Here is a 23,278-nt window from a genome sequence, read left to right on the forward strand (position 1 = left end):
AAAGGGGTGTGAAATTCTACTAACTCTAGTAAGTCCTTGGCTTGAAATTAGAGTGGAACCCTGGCACTATTTTTGTTTCTTAGGAGATTATTTTGTTGAAGCACTTGTGCTCCCTTTCCACTTTTACCCAGCTTTTCCCCTGAGAAAAACACTGAAACACTGCTGCAAAGATGCTACCTCTTTAATTTTTATAAATTGAGTTCTCAGGCGGGATTTAACCCTGACAATTTCCCAATTGTGCTGGGGTTTGGCCAAGGTGGTAGGATGGGTGGAAAACAATTATCAAGGTTGGTTCCAGGTAAAACAGAAGTGAGAGCCGGAGGAGAGAAGCACTGCCTTGGCCACGGGCCCTGGGTGATCAGGGAAGTGGACCTTGCATTCCCCATCCCTGCCACACTCTGCCAGCCGAGCTGCAGACGGCTTTCCCCACCAGCATCCCAGGGGCGCACTGTCACCCTCCCGCCTGGAAAGAAAGCCGTGGGAACTTCACAGTATCAGTTTACATTTTTAAGTCACTGAAAAATACCTCAGGAGTGCGAACTCAGGAATCTTTAACCCACCTAGAGCCGTAACTTATTTTCTAGTGTGACCCCGGGTTTGGAGAAAACAACAGCGATAGCACAGTTTGTTGAGTACGAATAAATTGTGCCTCGAAATTCTTAAATGTGTGAAAGAATGCTCTCCTGAAGTCTGCAAATTTTCAGATAAGAACATCTGGGTTAACTTCTAGTGCTGAGTTTTCGTGCTTCAGTGAACAGCCAGAGTTCTAGCCACAGGCTACTCCGACTGATCCTGGATCACCTGTCGTCTTCGGGCCCCTGAAGTCTTCGTTTGTAGAATCACTACACAGTGACTAATACATCTTCCAGCTCTAAAATTCTATGATTCCTGTTCATAGGTATAGGACACACAGGACAACACCCAAAGATCACATTTTCAAACTGAAGTAAAAAAAAGTTTAAGATCACAGAATTTCTGAGTTGGAAGGAGCCTAATAGATAAACTTCATGTTAAAACTGCGAACATTTTAAAAACATGTCACCACAATTACAAACCGAGAAAACATACAATCAACACTCAAATTACCTGTTGCAATGGGGCCTCTGATAGCATGGAAAATCAAAATTCAGAGACAAAGAAAACCTTTATGTTAGGCACAGATTTCAACTTTTGTCATTAAAACTGAAATTGAGTACCCACAGTGTTTATTTTCAGTTAATTCAAGGAGGGCCCTGCCCTGGGTAGTTAAGTCCTGATAATAAAAATTGGTCTTTTCTGGGGATATGTCAGAAATGAGTCAATTATACAAGTGGGGGGAGAGGGGAAAACAGACAAGCGAAACAAAGTGAGAAGGAGAAATTTTAGTCTACGAAAGGTTTGTTTTTTTAATCCATACAAACTACATGAAAAGAATTACAAGGAGTAGACCTCATATAAGGTATTACTGAAGTATGTCCAAAATAAAAATTTTAGGTTTCTGATTTATTCTTTGAAAATAAGAAATTATTAATATAACTTTCTAACATTGTTTTTAAACAGTTTAAAGTCTCTTAACACCTTGTTTTTGAACCAAACATGATTTGAGATAATTAAGATTATCTTCCGACTTGGATACTCAAATTTAGTTGGGATTAGATATCACCAATTTTATTCTTCTTAAAGGCATAAAATCATCCTCATGATATATTTTTCTTGCTTACAAAACCCATTCTATTACTTTCACTGAAACCCACTGGTTAAAGAAGTAATTAAATAATTTGGCTCTCAATGACTGAAAGTACTCAGAGACATCATTTGATGTCGAATTTAATTTGTACTAGAGTAAATACAGCTGCCTGTACAAGAATGTGGACCACTCTGGGAAGAAGACAATTAACTGTTCCTTTCTTCAGAAAGAAAGTACATAAGATAAAGCATTTCAACTCTTCTTCCGTGATTTCCTGTGGAAAACCCCTACTAAATTAGGAGAACTATGAGTGAGTAGAACTGGGAAATTTTCTTTGTCTGATTTCTTTTTGCCACTTTATTGGCTAATTTACATCCCAGACACTAATGGAGCAAAAGAGAAAATGCGACCTAAGTGTCAGACTGAGGTTAACCAACATGTTGTATCATCTACATGCTATGATGTAAGCAAGAGGAGGAAGGGGGAAACACCAAAATTTCTAACAAGCTCTAAAATAACGTCAGCCAGGAATTTGGAAAAATGGCAGGTCTTTAAACCTGCAAAAAAAAAACCCTTCAATGTGATAACTTTATATTGTTCAGTTCAGTATAAAATGACTAAAACACAAAGTATATAAAAAGAATCATACTCTCGGATGCTTGGATGAAATGTTCTGCGAGTTATTAATTTCTGCCATTTGTAGGGATTTGCCAGAAAATTATAACTGCCCTATAACCAAATCCTGATTTCCCTTATTATAAAGTTATTAATTTATTAAGCAAAAAATCTTTTAAAAGGCATAAATAAAAAGGAAATTTTCTGACTGCAAAGGATCTTCCATAAGTTAGCTTCCCGGCCCTGTAGTCTTCCAGTTTATTTCTGGGCCAGTCCAGTGACAATGAACTTCATTCATCCTGACGCTATACATTCCACCCTCACAGGGCTCTAACAACTGAAACCTCTCTCCCCTGGGGTTTCCATTCACTGTTCCTCATTTCATCCTCTTGTGATAGGATAAAGCTCATCTTTTCTTTCCCATGACAGACATTCAAATATTTGATGACAACCAAACTCTCCAGGCTATAAATAATCTCAGGTTCAAAGACTACTCCCTTTTCAAGGATTGAGTTCTGTCACCATTCTGCCCAGAACACACTCAAATTGGTTTCTATTTGTCTACGTATGTGGTGCCTATCAGTATACACAGTATTCCTGGTGTGGCCTTTCAACAAAGGGTGGGAGCGAGACCACCACCTCGTTGGTCTTATGCACCCTACTTCTGTTAATGCAGCCTAACGTGGAATTACTTGTTTGGTGGTCACGTCACATTGTTGTAATGTTAAGTCCACTGTTACCTAAAACTTCTAGATCTCTTTGCCTGCATATCCCACCCTGTATTTGTGGTAATGTGTTTTCTGGATGCCTTCATCTCCTTTAAATATCACTGCTTAAGAATTTAGCCCTTTGCTCACTGTTCAGCGGGGAGTCCGCTTCTCCCTCCTCCCTCTGCCCCCTCCATCATGCTCTCTCTCTCACGCTCTCTCTCAAATAAATAATAAATCTTAAAAAAAAAAAAGAATTTAGCCCTTTGCCTCAGCTTTCCAAAACTAATTTGAACTCAAATTATTTGTCATCACTTCATGTTTCTGCAAATGTGATAAAGCCTCCATTGAAGACATTGACAAAATACACTGAAGTGGCTGGGGAAATTTTCGGTCCCCAAGGCTGGAACTATTCCTCCATTGACAGCACCAACATGAGAAATACTGTTAACACCTGAAGTACCAAACCAGAAATCTCCAGGATCTCACCATGTTGCCACTCTAGAAACCTGTCAAACGAGACATGGAGTCACACTTGGTGTGGTTTATTCTTACTAAGGTGCTTGAGATGGATATCCAGCCTGCCAGACTCTGGTTTGGAAATATACCTATCAAATGCAAGAGGATTCTATCACAAACGGGGATGGAGGGTGGGCTGGAAGTGTGGAAGCCAGAAGGTGATCTCGTGTAAGGCTGTGTTTTCCCTGAGGCTTCCCCAGGACACACGCATACACACACGCACTGCAGAGCACCCTTGAAGACGCATTCTCCAGCAAATCTGGGTAACATCTGTATTATCATCCTGTATATATCTGTTTCCATGTAGCCCTGGGGGGCAGAGGTGATCACATTTATGTGTGTGACCATGGCGCATAGCCCAGCACCCTGCCTGGCATGTGGGGTACACTACACATAACCATGTGCGACATCAATGTGAGGGAGGGAGGACAGCCAAGCAGCCTTTGAAACCTACACATGCAATGTTCTAGGTTTAGATGGATTCAGGTTTTTAACTAATAATCCAGAACACAACTTACATCAAGGCTCTCCCTGATTCCTTTTGTGTCTATATTCTTATTTTTAAAAACAACAACTGGACTTTACCATGATTTCTAAAGAGCTTAGTTAACTTCATGTAAATGACAGATAATGAGATTGATAATACTGATATTCAAAAAATAAAATGAAATCAATAAGGATGGGAAATTCCTAAAACTGAAAACAAAAAAGGTTGACTACGTGTCCCAATGATACTGTACCTACATAGAAGAATAAAAATTTAATCCAAAATACTTTTGAACACACTGCTTTGAATATCCTCTCCTGAATATATCTGAAGGTCAAAAAAAAAAAAAAACTGCAAAGAAAGCCTGAACTGTGTTTAGTAAGTTTGTATTGATATTGGCATAGCAGTTTAGAAGCTATTCTGTAGGGGTGCCTGGTGGCTCAGTCGTTAAGCGTCTGCCTTCAGCTCAGGTCATGATCCCAGGACCCTGGGATCAAGCCCCGCATCAAGCCCTGCATTGAGCCCTGCATCAAGCCCCCCATTGAGTCCCGCATCCAGCCCCTTGCTCAGCAGGAAGCCTGCTTCTCCCTCTCCCACTCCCCCTGTTTGTGTTCCCTCTCTCGCTCTCTCAATCTCTGTCAAATAAATAAATAAAATCTTAAAAAAAAAAAGAAGCTATTCTGTATGTACTATGGGGCTGAGCAAAATGAGTACGTATACTGATAACACTGGCAGCGAGGGCTTTCATTATTGGAGAAGTGTGATACAAATATGGAATGGGGGAAGGAAAGGAAGAAGCCTGTAGCATTAACTGGAATTAGAGGTATCAGTATGAACTCAAAAATTTTTTTTAAAAGTTAATTTTCTAGCTCTGTCTAATGAAAGCCTAGAAGAAATTTCTCCAATAAAGGGAACCAGGGCTTCTTGAAGAGTTGGATGACTCCAGGGCTGGCACAGGGAAAGTATAAGATGAGCCTAATGCGTTCTATTATTTCAGAAATAAGGAAGTATTCAAAGATTGAGTGGGGACATATCAAAAGGACAGAGGACCAACTACAAATAACTCTCACTGACCAAGACTGGGACCAATTAAAGCATTAAAATAAATGACAGGAATGGCTTATAATACATTGACTAACAAAATGACCAATGAGTACATACTGATATTAAAAAAAAATTTTTAAAGATTTTATTCATTTATGCAACAGAGATAGAGACAGCCAGCGAGAGAGGGAACACAAGCAGGGGGAGTGGGAGAGGAAGAAGCAGGCTCATAGCGGAGGAGCCTGATATGGGGCTCGATCCCACAACGCCGGGATCACGCCCTGAGCCGAAGGCAGATGCTTAACCGCCGTGCCACCCAGGCGCCCCTAAAAAAAATTTTTTTTAAAGGAATGTGAAGAAGAGAAAGCTCTGTTTTTCTTTTCTTTTTTCTTTTGAGAAAGCCTCTATTTTTTAAACAGAGTTTCAACTAACAGAAAGTAAAAGGAATGATGTAAGTCGAAAATCACAAGTTTATCAATTGCTAATTATAAATAATTCACTAAAGAATCATCCATGTGCTAAAACCACTGGAAGAAAAAGACAAGGACGGTGGCTTGTACCAGGGAGGCAGCACTCGGGGTGTGACAAGTGATTAGGTCCTGGGTAAGTTTTGAAGGCACAACCACTAAGCCTGCCTGATGGATCAGATGTGAGGTGTAAGAAGAGAGGTGTTCAGGATAACCTCAAGGGTTTTGGCCTGAGCAAGTGGAAGGCCGGAACTGCCATTTTCTAAGAAGGGAAAGATATTAGTTCAGTAGGGAAGATTTGCCATGGATAGAGTCCACTGAGGAGTCTGAGGCAGAAGCAGCCCATCTTGACTCAGAAAAGTTGGGAGACATGGCTAAGGTCTAAGTTACAGTGTCCCAACTCAGTGGGATGAGGACGTGCATCACCTGATTCTTGGTCAGGTGCAGTAAGGGAGAAAAAGGAAGAGAAGGCTGGTGAGATGGGAAGAATGAGACAGAGAGCAATTGGACTGAAGCCTTGAAGGCTGGTCGAAGACATGATGCTTTCAGTAAAAGCCTAGTATTATTATGTCATGTTAAGTGTCTCTTCTTTAGCTACATTATGATAGTACTAGTACTTCTTTTGGGAAGTCTGATTCTACCATTTCCTGCATGTTGATGATTCGTTCATTATCCAAACAATTATTGGTCACCCAGTACGTATTATTCCAGGTGCTGGAGATACAGCAGTAAACAAGACAGAAGAGAAACTCCTGCCCTCATGGAACTAACAATCATGTTACAGATATTTCCATGACATTTTTTTACTAATGGGGCGCCTGGGTGGCTCAGTCATTGAGCGTCTGCCTTCAGCTCAGGGCACGATCCTAGGATTGAGCCCTGCATCAGGCTCCCTGCTCCACTGGGAGCCTGCTTCTTCCTCTCACACTCCCCCTGCTTGTGTTCCCTCTCTTGCTGGCTGTCTCTCTCTCTGTCAAATAAATAAATAAAACATTAAAAAAAAATAAACATGTCCTGAGTGAACATTTAATGCTATAGATGTGCCAGGTGCTTTTACGTCAATTACTTCACTTAATCCTAATACTCTTCCTGCAAAGTAGGTATTTTTATTGTCTTCTTATTAATGAGGAAAACAAAGCCTGAAGAGATTAAGCAACTTGTAAAAGATCACATAATCTGTAAGTGGCACAATCTCGAGCAAGATCTAGCTTTTGCTTTCAGGTATGATATTTTGCTCACCAGACCACAGCTCCATTTACCTGCTATATGTGTCTTCACTTCAGCAACTAATGGGTTTACTCAGATCCTGCAAAGTCCCTGGTATTATGTAAAGCATAAATAAAGAACTTTATATGAAGCAATTCATTATCTTCTGTTGATCTGACTATTGTTCGTTGGGGTTAATATCTAGAATAATATTTCATACCTTTTTAATGAAATCCTGCAATGGTACAGATGGAATTGGTCTGACCAGCTCACAGGCAGGAGTCAATGGTTACATTTTCAGAGAATTTTGCAAGCCAGTACTTCACACTGATAGCTTGAAATTGACCATAGTGGGAGTATTTACATCCAGGAAACTGACAAACACTACAATCAGGGCTTTGCTTTGTTCTCCTGGAGAGCTGGTTATTAAACAGTTACTAGCACACAACTGTACTGAAGGCCCAACATCTACTCAATGGGAGAAATAACACAGGAATTACTTTCTTAAATGAATTATTCAAAATACTGATAAACTTCTCTAACTGGAAAGATTTTCTACTACTCCCTAAATATATATTAATGATATATAAGGGAACACAATGGATACATGTAAAAGTCTCTCCGAGTGCAAAGTGGTGCTAAAAAAGGTCTTTATCCCATACTTTAAGACCACTAGTTTATAAGCTTAATGCCAGAACATATGCCTAATGAGTCGAATAGTATTCCCCTGAAATTCATGCCCACCCAGCACTTCAGAATGTGACCTTATTTGGAAACGGTGTCTTTGCAGATGTAATTAATTAAGATGAGGTCATACTGGATGATGGTGGGCCCGAAACACAATGACTGATGTTTTATAAGAGAAAGGAGAGGCAGATTCAGACACAAAAGGAAGATAGCCATGTGAAGACAAAGGCAGAAACTGTGGAGTGCTGCAGCTAACAAGTCAAGGAGTGTCAAGGCTAGCCAGCACCCAACCACCAGAAGCTAGAAAGAGGGAGGGAGCTTTCCTCCCTGGAGCCCTGAGAGGGAGTACGATCCTGCTGACAACTTGATTTTTGAAGTCTCGCCTCTAGGACTGTGAGAGAGTAAATTTCTGTTGCTTTAAACCACCCAGTTTGTGGTAATTTGTTATGGCAGCCCTAAGAAACTACTATAATACTCATGAGAATGAAATTCGTGCATGCATAGTGCCTAAGAGAACACAGTTAAGGAGCCTAACAAAAGTTTAATACATTCCTTTCTGGCTTCCGACTACCTATATTTTCATAAGAAATCATGTGTTACATCTACAAGCAAGATTTTGGCACAGGATCTCTTTTCAATCTCCTACTTTAATAACCCCAGATAGAAGGAAGGACATGGTGTAAATAGAGTGGAAGCAATACTAATTACTGAGGTTGTGCTATAAATAAATTAGTGGACTGGTGAAGCTTTTGTGTAACTCCATGATTCCATAAACCAATCAGCAAAGTTGTCACTCAACACTTAAATTAGTGTGGGTCTATAAAAATAAAAGCAAAGGGGCGCCTCAGTGGCTCAATTCGTTAAGCGTCCGACTCCTGATTTTGGTCCAGGTCATGATCTCAGGGTCATGAGATCGAGCCCCATGTCGGGCTCCGTGCTGGGTAGAGCGTGCTGAGATCCTCTCTCTCCCTCTGCCCCTTTCCCCCAAACCCCCGCTCATGCATGCTCTCTCTCTCATAAATTAAATAAAATAAAAGCAACTATCATTTTTAAGTGCTTACTATGTGCCATGCACTGGATAATTCAATTTATATGCATATCCTATGGAGTAGGTATTATTTATCTCAACTTTACAGATGAAGAAACTGAGGCTTGGCCAAGTCGAGCGACACTGCTAGTTAGTGGCAAAACTGGGAATCAGCATCACACCCAGCCCTAAACTAGCTGACTTCAGACCTAATGCTTTAAAACTTAAAGCTGTGGTCCATAAGCCACACCTGGCCTTACCCTAGCCCTAGAACCTCTAAACGTAGAACCGGAAACCTGCGGCTTTATCACCTCCTTCTAGGACTTCAGTCAGACACCTGTTACTCTCTCTCCTGTACCCTTTATCTCATCCTTTCTTTCAAGTTTTCCATCTTTCTGTGCTACGTTCCAGCAAATTATTTCAGATCTATTTTTCCATTTGATAATTGAAATCGACTGTCTCTAATCTTGATTTTAACTCATTCACTGAGTTAAATCATTTCAGTGATTATATTTTTATTTTGGAATCCTGCTCTTTTCTTAACATTAGCCCATAGGGGCGCCTGGGTGGCACAGCGGTTAAGCGTCTGCCTTCAGCTCAGGGCGTGATCCTGGCGTTCCGGGATCGAGCCCCACATCAGGCTCCTCTGCTATGAGCCTGCTTCTTCCTCTCCCACTACCCNAGCAGTTTTCCATGCTGTACAGTCTTCATATTGTTTTTTAAAAACAGCGGCGTAATATTTTATTCTGCAGTTATACCATGATTTATCTATTCATTCATCTGTTGTTATATCTTGTCATTATATGACATAAGTCCTTAGAAATTATCATAGAATTATAGAATCCCAGATTGGCTAAATGACCCACTGTGATTTAGCATGTGTGAAACAGGTCCCAGGCATCTCTGCAGTTAGAATACTCTTGGGTGATTCTGATGACTGAGAACCATAGATTTAAAGGACCCTCATGAGTAGACAGACCCTTAATATTTCAACAACAAATAGTATCCCATGATGGTTAAGAAGGCAGACTCTTCAATCATACTGTCTGGGGGCGCCTGGGTGGCTCAAGTCAGTTAAGTCTGCCGTCTGGGGGCGCCTGGGTGGCTCAGTCAGTTAAGTCTGCCTTCGGTTCAGGTCATGATCTCAGGGTTCTGGGATCGAGCCCTGTGTCAGGTTCCCTGCTCTGCGGGGAGCCTGCTTCTCCCTCTCCCTCTACTCCCCTGCTCCTGCTCTTTCTGTCTCTCAAATAAATAAATAAAATCTTTTAAAAAATTATACTGTCTGAACAGAAATCTTGGACTCCATCCCAGAAAGACTATGAGACTCAGGGTAAGCTTCTTAAATTTCCTAGGCTTCGATTTTCTCATTTATCAAATGAGAATCAGGGAACCTACCTCAGTGGATTGTTGTGATGCCTAAATGAGATGATGAAAGTAAGCACAACAATCCATTCTTATAATCATTCTGTTGGGTGGATGGGACATCAAGGTGAGAGGAACTGTCCGTGAGAGTCTTCATGCACCTTCCAGCCCACCCTCAGGAGACCTCAGGGAAGCAAGTATAAGCCAGAGGCTTCTGATCTGGGACACCCTCCCGCAGGTGAGGAGAGGAGGCTGAGACTACCATCTCGCCCCTAGACCTGCTGACAGGCTGACAAACAGCTTCTCTGCGGAGGAGGAGACATTACATATTTTGAGGGCTGTAGTACTCTCAGATATTCTTATCTTATCAGGAAGAATTACCAGTATGTGACTTTGTGAGACCTAAATTCTTGAATGGAACAGAGAGACACTATATATAATCTTCAGACTCTGCCCACAGGGGTTAGAAGCCATCAGAGTTTGCTTTAGAGTGAAGAATGGTCCCAGGACAATCATGCATTTAAAGAAGAGTAGAGGGAAGAAAAATGGGAATGGCCAGCAGAGGAAGCCAAGACCGATAAACACAAAACTTAAAATTCAGACAATCTGTGGTTCACCTGATAATCTCTTAAGGGTTAAGCTTCACAGCTATGATCTCTGCTAGAAGTTTCCTTAAGAAGTAGCTCTCTCTAGTTGATAACAGAGATGCTGAATACATATAGTGAATTTAGAGGGCTATTTTTAAAAATTTTCTACCAGGTAATATTTTGTTCTAGGGGCCAAATGTGAAACTTCTGAACTGCTCGAAAGAAAAACTATCTAGAAGACTAGATTGTGGTTACACAAGGGAGAGAGTTTTGTCTGCTTGCCTAGAGCAGGACTGGACACACAGGGCTCAATGAATATTTGTCAAATGAATTTTCTCTCTTTTAACTTCAATCACTAATGGTTAACTTCATGCTGAATTAGCATCAATATGGAAGGACAAGAGAGAAAAAGCAGTGAAGCCTAGTCACCTTTTTTGTCTGTTGATAGTAAGTCTCCCTTCTTTTCCACCCTCCGACCAAAGGTAAGGGAGGGCGTCCTGGGCTTTGTGTTGGCAACCTGAAGTATTTCAACTCACTTAAAATGGATAAAAAAATGCAAAAACATAACATTAAAATTAAAAAGTACAAAAATAAAAACTGAAAAAATTTACAAAGACATTATATACATACATATACACCAATCTTTTAATTAGCTGCTGTCCAAAAGCTAAAGAGACACGTACTCTACTGCATTGATTCTTAACCATGTTTGAGTCCTTCCCTTTGAAAATCTGATAAAAAGGATTTCTTCAAAAAAGGTACGTACATTTACAGAAAATTCCGCATAGAAATTCAGAAGTCCAAAAGTTCTCTGAAACCACCAAAAGGGACCCAGGTCACAAAGCCCTCTCCCCAATATACAGAGCACAGGGCTCTGCACCTAGGGGAATGTCGTTATTTCCCCTATTAACATATGCAAATAGGAAACAGCTTAGGGCTGTTGTGGAAATTTTTTTTTTTAAAGATTTTATTTATTTATTTGACAGAGATAGAGACAGCCAGGGAGAGAGGGAACACAAGCAGGGGGAGTGGGAGAGGAAGAAGCAGGCTCACAGCAGAGGAGCCGGATGTGGGGCTCGATCCCATAACGCCGGGATCACGCCCTGAGCCGAAGGCAGACGCTTAACCGCTGTGCCACCCAGGCGCCCCTGTTGATGGAAATTTTAATAAATGCTATGAGCTTAGGTTCTATATGCATGCCTAATAGATTACTGGAGATTTTCCTCCCTGTTGTTTTTAGAAATTGAGTCAGATTAAATTATTCAAAATTCGTATTAAAACTAGATACTTAAAATGGCAAATCTCCTGGATCAGACAAGTCTACACAAAGGAAAGGTTATGCAAGGATATGTGATAACCTTAAATGCCACAGCAGATCAGCCAGTCTTTATTTGACCTTGACAGAACTCAACATTAAGGATTTTTAAGTGAGAGGCACCAAGAGTGGAAATTGAAAAAAAAAAAATTCAAGTGGGCAGGGGGGACAACACAAAAGCTGTTGTTGACCTACATATTTCAACACATGCCTTCTGTTCAACATAAAACACTCAGGGAAGAACACATATGTGAGAACAAGCTTTCAGAAAACATTTGATTAAAAATAGTTACGCTCCCATCAGCTGTGTTTCAAGCTGTAGTCCATTGCATTTGATATTTATAACTAAAGAGAAAATAAAAATACCCACTGGTAAGCTATTTGTATTTTAGAAGCAAGGTCACGGACACTGATTTCTGTTTGGCATAGAGTGGGGTCTGCCGGAGGCCGTCCTAGCAGCTGAGGATAGGGACTTTCTGCTGCTCTGGAAGAGAATCACTGAGTTTCTGAAGCCCCATGGGGCTGCTCCTGTTGGCACCTTTCCACCTCTGTGAAGAGGAAAGCAGTTTGATTAATTAAAAAAATCTGATGCATAACTTTCGGGAAAAAGAGGGAAAGGAGCCTTCCTTGGCACTCCTTGCTGAGTCAAGAACAGGCAGGGACAAGCTTGGCCCCGAGGAAGCTACTTGTCCTTTTCTGCCAGCCTCTCCCATTAGGAGCTCCGTGATGAAATCAGAACTGAGGAAACTTTAAAGAGAAACTTTATTGGATAGTATAATAAAAGATTAAATGTTTAACAACGGGAAATCTTTTCTTTAAAAGGGGCAAGACATAAGGGTTAGTCTGCATATTTACTTTCCCTAGGTTTTTCTCTTACTGTTATTTTTTGTTGTTGTAAATGAATAAATTTTATCTAGCTGATAAAGAGGAATCAGCAGGATCAAAGTGAACACTGATCTTCAACGGAGCCTTGTTTTAACTCTCATTTGTCCTGAAAAGGAGCCGTGATATGTAATAGAAAATTAAGATGGAAGCCAGTAAAAATTAATTTTCTTGAAAATGCCAGTATTTATGGAAGCATACTTAGGTAGTAAAAGTATTAAAGCATATCAGAGAACAAAAGTTCAGAATAGTGGTTTACTTACCAAGAAGAAGGAAAAAATGATAGATGGGTGGGGTTGCCCTGTAACTGCCTTTCATTTGAGAGAGAGAGAGACAGATCAGAAGCGCACATGGTAGACTGTTAAGATCTATTAAATCTAGATGCTGTACCTGGTGTCTGCTATACCAATTTTTAAATGTTCTTGAAGTATGCTTGAAGTATTTTGTAATTAAAACAGTTTTTTTTTTTTTTTAAAGAATGTGAAGACTTACACAGCAAGGCTCTAGAAATCTGAACGGGATTCTGACTTGAAAGAAGCGTGCAGAGTGCCAGATGGCCCTGTAGCCCGCAGCCCGAGTTCTAGAAATAATCTCTACATGGGAAGAGTGGGTCTAAGCCTGGCCCACACCCAACTTATTAGAAACAGGGTTTCAGGCATGAGACAAAATTCCAGTAGAAAAAGGAGGAGTGGGTAGACCCCCTAGAGTTGTTTTAAAATGATTTAACTTGAGTATCATATTTGGACAATTAGCAAGAGAGTAAGCCAAGCAGGTTTAACGTTCATGCAGTCTGTAAAGCATAGTTAGGGGTCTGCAGCCCCCAAGTCACAGTCAACCCCAGTAGCTTTCAGGGTGGCCCCTGACCCTTTGCTGTTGCCTGTGTGTGACAGAGCACGGGGAACCACCAGGCTTTCAGAGGCCTCTCAAGGGAATGATGTACTCAAAGAGAGGGGTGATGGCAAGAGAGGGAGTGAGATCCGAGGGGAGAGGGAGAACTGTAGAGGCTGGACGTGAGAAAAAGGCAGAGCCCCTAATATTTCTCTGTTAAAGCTGAACACATGTACTTTAAATAAGGATGCAGCATATGTAGACCTCAGAAATAGCATTTCTTCCCAGTAAATCTAAATGCCCTCCCTCTGAAGTTCCGGCAGGAACGGATTCTGGGGTAAGTGTGGGGCACCCCGTTGTACCTCCCTCCGCTGGACACTGGAAGGGAGGTGAGGTCCATTCCCTCGATGCTCCCATTGTTCACACACAGCAGCTGTTCTGCAGGTTTTCTGCCTGGGCTGAGCCTGTTTCCACTTTCACTTTCTCTTCTGCAACAGTTCATAACCGAATGCCAACAGAACTCCTATGTTAACTTTTAGATACGCAGTTATCATAGAATATGGAACGCTGGAGACATCTTTTTTCTTCTCTTTTCTTTCTTTTTAATATCCAATACATTAGCTCAGACATCTGAGAAGAAATTATACAGTCACAGTGATCATCCTCTTGAAAATAAGTATCTGCTAATAATGGAGAAAATCATGTATGTTTGTGAAAGGATAGACTTGGGCAATGCCGTATAACCCGTGTGCTGCAGCTCTATGTAGAAAAGTATGCGTAGGGGAGAGGTTAAGGTTGTTTCGCCCCTGCATCTACATCAGTGGCTCTAAGGCAGGGTAATTTTGCGCCCCCTCCCAGGGGGCATCTGGCAATACCTAGAGACATTTTTCGTTGTCACGGTGGTAGAGAGGTTATTGGCTTCTCGCAGGTAGAAGCCAGGCTGCCGCTGAATATCTTGCAATGCACCGGAAAGCCCCCCACGACAAAGAGTTTTCTGGCCCCAAACGTCAGTAGTGTCGAGTCTGAGAAACCCTGACATAGTTGTATTTGGCCCACTGCTTCCCTTGCAGGCTCACACAGAACGGGTGCTTAGTTCACTACAACAGAAGACATGTACGATCGTACAGATTCTGCTGATAAGAGGTAGATACCGAGAACACCTCTTCCCTCTGTCTGATTTTACAGAGAGGAGGGATTTAAAATCCCTTTGGAACCCGAAAGGTCCCCTTTCACTATCACCATTAAAAATGAGATTGGGAGAAGAGCTCTGGGACAAACAGCTCATGGCTGTGTCTTTCTCTCCCTCCTCTCCATCCTCCTGATTAAGAGCTTTCAAGATAAATAAAATGACTTCCTTTAACTGTTATGAACAGCAGAGGCATTTAAACTCTCAGTGAACAGTGACAGGCTAGAAGGACAATGAGAGTTTGTAACAGATTCTCTAACTCTTCTTCCTTTTCTTACAACTGGATTAAATGCTTAATAAGTGTATGTTGAATTAGTGAATAAAAAATAAAGGATTGGGTGAAATAATGACATTAAGCTCAAGTGTAATAATGAGCAGTCTTACACATTTCTATTTTGACTTTCTTTATTTTTAGTTGTTTATATACCTGTACTTCCCACTAAGCATTAAACTCCTTGATAGAAACTATGATTTGACAAGAACATCTAATGTCTCCATTAGGCTGTTTCATTTCTAAATCATTTTGTAAATATGAGGCAGCAGCCCCTACATGAGAAGGATGTATGAAGACTGAGCATAAATGGATAAAGTTTTTTTATTAGGTAATAAATTTACAACAAAGTAATGCTATGTATTTGTTAGTATCAAAAATTGTTACTTAGCCACAAAAGACTGGAGCAATGCAAGTAAATAGTTCATGAAAACACCATAATTTACATTTTTTGTATAGAGCCAGTCCAGACAAAATACCCAGTTTTTCTCTTAATGTTATTTCTTCAGTAATTATAACCAATACCAAAGCTGGTAACATATATCTTCCAGTTATCCTTATTGTAAACGTGACACACACATAAACAGATAAAATATTTATATATATGATACACAGATGCATATGTTAAAAAGATAAGAACTGGAGGGGACCTGGGTAGCTCAGCTGGTTGAGTGTCTGACTCTTGATTTCAGCTCAGGTCATGATCTTGGATCTCGAGATCTAGCCCCACTTGGGGCTCTGTGCTGGGTATGGAGCCTACCCAGGATTCTCTCTCTCCCTCTCCCTCTCTCTCATTTTTTGCATGTGTGCACTCTCTCTCTCTCTAAAAAAAAAGAAAGAAAGAAAGAAAAGAAAGAAAAAAAAGAAAGAAAGGAAGGAAGGAAGAAGGAATGAAGGAAGGAAGGAAGGAAGAAGGAAGGAAAGAAGGAAAGAAAGAAAAGAAAAGAGAAAAGAGAAGAAAAGAAAAAAGCTCTGGATCCGACTCCCTAACATCTGAGTACCCTTTGCCCCCTGAACCTCTCTCCCTCTCGTTTTCCAGAGTTACAGTTCTCTGCTCCTTATTTTACCCTTGTCCTCCCATGTCCTGTTCCCTAGGTCCCCGCCTCCAGCACCCCACATGCACACACTCCAAATGAGAGTTCACCAAGCAACAGTCTGGTGGGAAGAAGAGCCAGCGATCCTTGAGAAAGGCCACCGAATTCCTATCTCTGAGCCTCAGTCTTCTCACAGACATTACACTTTTTACCTACCAAGGTTGTGATGAGGATTAGAAGAGATTATGAATGTAAAGTGCTTGGCAACTCTTTGGTGCTTAATAAATGCTAATTCCCTTGTTGAACTGCGGCTCCTCTTTCCACACCCAGATTCTAAAGGACTTGAGACCTTAAGACTGTGGTTTCCTTCTGTGAGTTAAACACATATTTACCCCACCTGATGACCCTGAATGGGAAAAACATCTCCCGTCGCACACAGCCCCTCGCTAGGAGACTTCCAATGCAAATAGGGCAGGTAGGGCTGATACTAGATAACATGGGTGAGGTTCACTCAAAAGCTAAGGGATAACATCACAGTATTTTGTCTTCTGTCTTGGAATAGGGATAAGAAATGAGAGCGGCCTGGAGCTAGAAGTGGAGAAGGAGGAGAGGGAGGAGGCAGAACACAAGGCTGGCAACAAGAGAGACAAATCTTCACATCACAGTTTTACGGAGGGTCTGTCCTGTTGCCCCTCCCCTAGTCCCCAAAACAAACCAGCAACCACAGCTATAAGTAGGTACTACCCTGAGGGGCACTCACATCTTAGTGGGAACTGAGCTGATAAACTTTTGCCAACGTCTCGAATTACTGAACAAACAAAACTTTTACAAAGAGCAAAATTGTAATTATCGACTGGCTTATCTGCAAAACGCTTAGCCCTCAGCCCATGCAACACGGCATCACGTCATGAAAATAAAAAACTCAAACTGACTCCGGGAACGATATTCTCCATTAAACTAACAGACGGGAAAAGAACCTGACGATGTGTAAAAGGCTCGGCCAAGCACACTCCAGGCACGTCAGGAAGCAGTAGGTTCCGAGGACCGGCACGTGTCGTTACTGTACAGCTGTTCAAGGACAGGCCCTCCAGCACTTTCAGGCTCTCTGGGGAACACTAATATCCCTTTTCTCATTCCATCTCTACAAGACTGTATGCGGTACAGACCATTAACATTTCTGCACTGTACACGCTAGGGTCCTGAGGCTTAGAAGTGTTGGATGACCTAGTCAAAGGCACACAGGTACTCCCAGAGCCTGGGTCTGAGTTCCCGCTCTTAAACACCATGCCACATAATCCACACGCCCAGTCATCTGTTCCTCATCCGTTCAGCCCAACGGACTGAAATCAAGCACCTCTTTGGAAGACTTACTAAAATTTCAGGAAGTCTACAACTAAAAACCACTTGAAGATGATCAAGAAATGCTAAAAATTGGTTAATGTTGAAATACTTTCTGCTACATGGAAATATTAATAGAATCTTAAAATGTGTCACTTCTATTGCTAACAGACAATTTCTACTTAAAAATCATAATAATCATGTGAACAGCTTAGGAGCAAAGGCAGATGGTATTCACTTAAAGCATTCCTCTCTTTTGCTCTTAGGAAATCAGATCTTCCAGAATCATACAGAAGAACACCACAAACTTACTTTGACCTGAGGGTAGGACTTCTTGTTCTTTTCACTAGATGCACCGGGGAGTCCACCATGGGACGGGCCTTCACATACATAACGGAAACGAAATCCTCTCTGCAAAGGTGAATACAGAGCCAACAAGTTTGAGAAATACTTACTGAAACTTATATACAGAGTTATATACAAATGTTTAATTCTTGTGTGTATTAGGTGAGAGAGGAAAAACACACTGTGAAAGAGGACTCTGCCAACGAGAACCACTTTTCCCATAATCTTAGTATAAACATAGATGTTAATTGATACTTGTGTACTGAGCTGTGGCTTAAAAGCCAGGTCCCTAACCCTGTAGGACCTCTCCTTCTGTGCATATGTGGAGAGTGAGCTGCGGAAGATTTTAAGACTTGGACGTGCTGGAGCTTGTTTGAGTCAGAGCTTCCTCATCTCGAATTGCTGCTGCCAAGCTCTGAACTTGGTCATATTACTTACTGACTTATGCTTCTTTGACTCTTACTTAAAGGAATTCCTTTATCTACTCTGATTACAGTTGGTCCAGGAGGGAATATAGAAATGTCCTGTTAAATATATTGCATCCGTGTGGTAGATTACACTCTATGGAACAGTTCAGAAGATTCTGGATTTTATGATTATTGATATCATCAAGCTCAAGCTTAATGTATTAACTAACCCGAATAATCCCAAACCAGATCATCCCCTTCAATATTATTAACCCAAGAATTCCACAGATGTGGTAAATCAGTGAAGACTTAGCTGGAAGCCTTTAACCATGTGAACGAATTACTGTGGGCTGAGAAACACCGAAGTTCCGTGTTGTTGTTGTTGTTGTTTTAATCTATACAAATGCGAAGCTTAGACAAGACCATCTGTAAGGTCTATCCCAATTCTAGTATTTTATGATTTACAAAGCTAACAGTGATAATTGTACATATTTGTATACCAAGAATAAACCAAGGAATATTATAAAGATGGTTCTGATATTAAGGAAGCTTAATATTAAGGGAGCTTTCAATGTTCTTCCTGAAAGACTCAACTTTATAAAGCTGTCAGTCAAATGTATTAGTGTTATAGTTTAAATTTCACCAGACAGTTTTTCTTTTTTCAAATCCTTTTCAAATATCTTTATATACTTTAAGGAACATCCTCACCTTTCATTTATTTTTACAGTGGGACTGATTTCATATCAACAGTGCAAGATCGCCAGGCCATCAGGAGCTCTGTGCACACACCACTTGCTGGTGGGGCTTTCTACCTCGCAGACTCTTAACAATTGTAAAGCCTGGCAAATGCAAAGGTCTTAACAGCCTGGAGCTCATGTGCCAGTGTAAAATTTCTTGCCCTCCTTAGATTGCCCTACATTTCATTATGCATCATAGGGTCTTGCAAAACAGTCTGAGCAGTCCGGGGCCCTGAACTAATTTAAATCTCTGGTAAGAATCTGGAAATGTCCCTATATTTTCTGAGAACTTTCTGATTTGCAAAGAGGATCAGTCTGAAAGCATGTTTCATGGGATGAGTGAGGCCTGAAGTAAATTCCCCAGTGTGGGAAAGTTCCTCAGTCACACATGGATCTAGAGTGTATGATCAACTCAATAACCTGGGACTCAGAACAACTTCTGCATACGACTCCTCAGGAGATTTCAAACCTAATACCAGGGAAACCTTTTGAGATGAGGTTAGTCATTAGAGCAAGTCCTCTGTTTTGTTTCTCGCCAAATTCAAACCAAAAAATAAGTTACAAATTCAGCCCTATACCTTTTAAAGACAAAGGCTGTTGGCTTATTTTTAATAATTGAATGACATTTCTAAAAGCATGAAAAAGCAGCAGCATGTGTGACATGAGCCCCCAGAATTGACTAACCATAAAGACAGAGATTTACTGCCTGCTAATCTACTTAAACACAACCTCAGTTTTTAAAAAGCGTTAGATAATTAGCACTGCATAATACGCGACAGAACTGGATATTCTAAAGATCAGTAGTCTGTGCTATGACTCATCTCTGTCAGAGCTGGGGGAAATTGTGGCAAAGAAAAAACCTTTTTCTAACTTTTATTTAAAAATTTTTTAATTAAAAATTTTAATACAGTAATTCATTATCTTTAATCACAAAATTCCCTTAGGCAGGTGGAAATATATATACACATATACTTTTATATCTTATTCGGAGTCGTGTCAAATAGAATATGAGTCAAGAGACATGTCTTAATAGCTTGCTAACAGTTTGTAAAACAATAGAGAGTATTTATGGTTGCATAAGAGTATCTAAACTTCTGTGCAAAGGAATTTTTAACCTGAGGATGGAAATTTATGACTTTTTTTTTTTTTCAGGAAGATAAGATGTCTTCACATGTATCGTCTGAATGTGTTTCTGGTTCGTTCTTAATTTTTGAGATTAGAGGTTTGTCGACCCACAGCCATTCATTTTAGTAACTCCATTTGCTTACGATGAGTCATCGACCTCAAAGGCAAGGGCTACATCCATCCGGTCAGAAAGCCTGACTTAAATGCCGTCTTTTTACTTTCACTGGAGTCAGACATCAAAATAACATCAGCTTGGTAAACAAACACATTGTTTTACTCAGGTGAGCTTTTAGACACCTACGTGTGGTGAATTAAATTTTGAATTTTGGAACTACACAACCCTTTAGCTAAATCATAAGTGTCCATTTTTCCTTATGACCATTGGACCCATAATAAGGAACAGCATTTAAAAATTCTTATTATTTATGCTTATGAAAATAGATATTTGAAAAACATGCTTTGCCTGGTATGCAGAGACACAGACTTTAGTTTGATTTCTCACTTTCATGAGTTAATGCAGATTTTGGAAGCTAGGAAATTTTCCAGGAGGCCAGACCACTGCACAGACTTCCAGGGAATAAACTTCCCCTGGGGGAGTGGGGTGTCTTTGAGAAAACTGGCTACCTCTTGTAAGAAGTCATCGCTAAAGAATTGGACATGGAGGTAAAGCAAAGACAAGTCATGCTGGAAGCTCATGGAGTCAGTCTGCCACTGCAAGCTACCAAACCAATGTCCAAAGTCTCATACGGCATTCTGTCTCCGCATCAAAAACTTTTATCTCAGTTCAGCCTTATAATGATTGTCGAGATGGCTCTATCCTTTAAATTCTAACCGAAATCTAAACACATGTCACAATTACAGTAACCACAATGGATGCTTTATTTAAGTTCTTGACCTAGTTAGCATTTATTAAATATTACACAATGCAGAAGTGTTACACTCACTCTGCTGAGCTACTAAAAACAATAAGAAAGGTTTTGGGTAATAACTGCAAGACAGCAGGTATACGCATCTCCAGTCTCACACAAATGTGGTAAGCATATCCATTCAGAGATTTACTTACTTTGTCCTCATTCTGTGGGGGACTTACACTATGCTAAAAATCCCATAATAATTGAGCTCTCCCCTATACCCTATAAGAAAAGCATGAAGATTCTCTTTGCTCCTCTTTCATAGCAATGGTCCCATCCAATTTCCAATAAATATTTATTCACAGAGTCAGGGCATGGTGAGGAAGCCACTTCAATTCCCAGGCATCCCCAACAAAATCTAGTGGTAAGAGGGAAAACCTGATAAAATAAACTGCTCCTCTCCTGTCTCCAACGGGGCTGAGACTCAGGCTAACACCAGAGGGAAGAGGACTCAATTGTGCATCTAAAACGTTACCTACACCCCACTGGTACTTGTAATAGCTTAGGTCATGTGGTCCAAAGAAAAAACAGAAAAGGCTGGAGCTTCTAAAGCCTCTTCCTCCTTTCAAAGGAGGAAGGCTAAGAAGTCCTGCCAGTGCAGGGACAGGATTGATGGGTGTCAGTCAGTGTATATGAACTGCATGTATGGCTGTTTCCTTATAAATGAAAAGGAATGGAAACAATCTATGCCTTTCCTAGGAGTGGCTGCTAAACAGAGATGGTGGAGAGACTGAGAGAGCAAGGATCTATACTCATCTAGGTTTTACAGAACTACTACTGAGGCTCAGGACATTTGGAAGATGACTAAGAGAAATATGAAGCAGACAAATGAAATTGTCAGACAATGTGGCAGGCTGCTGAACTTCTAGATAAGCTACTTCCTTCGTAAAATTCACTCATTATTTTATCCAGTGCTCGAGATATGAGACTTATGGATCTCACATTTAAAGGGGAAGTCCCATCCCTTTAAGCCTCTTACCTGTTTAGGTTGCTCTAATATTTGAAGGTATGGACCATCTGCTAAAAGCAAAAACAACAAACAGAAAGCAAAAGAAACTGTGAGGCTTCTTAAATTTGCTACAAAATATAAAGCAAGTAAAAAAAAAAACCCTGAAATTATGTTTTAAATAGAGGCTTCAAATTCATTTTTTTAAGCTAAAATTCCATACTGATATAATCTACCTTCCTCATTTGACTAGTAAATTTATTTTTAACAACAGTTTTATGCCTTTAGAGAACCACGATAAATAAACATTTGCTGAATGGTGATAGCACATTGCACAATCTGAGAAAAGGTGCGATGTCCGTCTGGCAAGGATGAACACGTCAACAGCCTCCATAATCCTGACTACTAGCAAAGCGTTTTTAAAATGACACAAATACCAATTAAAAGCAGCAACCATTTCCTGGGCACCATGGCATTTCCTTTTGCCTTCACTTCATTAGACACTGACTTCCATTCCTCAAAGAGAATGTGCTTAATGTGAAAGTAGAAGAGACTGAGCTGACGGCCACATGTGTGAAACACACAGATAGTGATCTCAGGCTACCTGCCTTTCCTGAACCAAGTGTTCGGTTCCTTTCCCTTATTTGAATCCCCAAGTACTGCCTTCATTCCCCAGCTGGCTAGGCTGTTTCCCCTGCCCTCCCAAATTTCATCTGGTTTATCAGACCAAAAGTCTGGTGGACTTTTCTTGCTAATTTATAGCTTTTGATGTTTGTATACAATTTCCGAATACTGAATATTTTCATATCAACTCTTTTAAAACAGCACAGGCACTTTATAAAATCCTGAAAAAAACTCAGTTGAAGTAGCTACATTCCAATTAATTATTATAAAACATAAAGAAGACTAGAAGCTTAATCCATACCCTGACTATATCTGACTTTGGAGGAAGATTCAAAGGCAAATCAGGACCTCTGCTAGTATAAAACTGAACTGTTCAATAAATGTCCCTACACCCCCCAGCTGGTTTTTATGTCACTAGCATAATAATCCACAGCTCTGCAATAGAGACATATGGTGTTTCTCACTCATTTGACTGTGAATTAAGATGTTTGATACTGACAAAACTCTAGCAGAATGCTTTTGTGTTCATTTCAGTCTTCACAGTCTCTTAGCCAGAAGTTCATTCTTTTAGATAAGAGAAGTTCATATTATTTTAGATAAATAAGTTTACGAAGAGGATATAAACCTTCATGTTGAAACTAAAAAATAAACTATAACTTAAGAGAGAATTTATTTTTATCTTCTCAGTGTTATGATGAATCAGGATAAGGCTAGAGAACTGGAGGAAACAAAGGTATAATTATTTCCTGTTATTATGCAAGAAATTTATAAGGAAGTCAGTTGAAAAATGACTGAATTTGAAGCAAAACATACACAAGAAAGGAAAAATGGGTAGTGACTGGCCAATGCAGTATTACTTTAAGAAAATTATCTTCTCTTGTCTGTATGAAATTTATCCTGGATACCTTAAAATACTTTTAGGAAAAAAACTGCAATCTAAAAATTCCAAAAAATG

General features: G+C 40.3%; 1 protein-coding gene across 6 annotated transcripts in view; it reads right to left on the reverse strand.

The window, feature by feature from the left end:
• NFKB1 (nuclear factor kappa B subunit 1) overlaps positions 1 to 23,278 on the reverse strand; it is a 113,068-nt gene that overhangs the window by 59,273 nt on the left and 30,517 nt on the right. For 4 of the 6 annotated variants that reach the window (XR_002142152.2, XM_011221346.3, XM_011221344.3 and 1 more), the window contains 2 exons: positions 21,733 to 21,773; positions 17,541 to 17,639 (listed from right to left, as the gene is read on the reverse strand). Coding sequence is in view for 5 of the 6 variants with exons in the window: in XM_011221346.3 (XP_011219648.1) it covers positions 17,541 to 17,639; positions 21,733 to 21,773 (140 nt within the window). In the remaining variant the exon portion in view is untranslated. The remainder of the gene's footprint in view (positions 1 to 17,540; positions 17,640 to 21,732; positions 21,774 to 23,278) is intronic. The other 2 variants (XM_034671447.1, XM_019796684.2) reach the window with 1 other exon arrangement.

This window comes from Ailuropoda melanoleuca, chromosome 11, assembly GCF_002007445.2.
Source record: "Ailuropoda melanoleuca isolate Jingjing chromosome 11, ASM200744v2, whole genome shotgun sequence".
In the NCBI taxonomy this organism is placed as follows: Eukaryota; Metazoa; Chordata; class Mammalia; order Carnivora; family Ursidae; genus Ailuropoda; species Ailuropoda melanoleuca.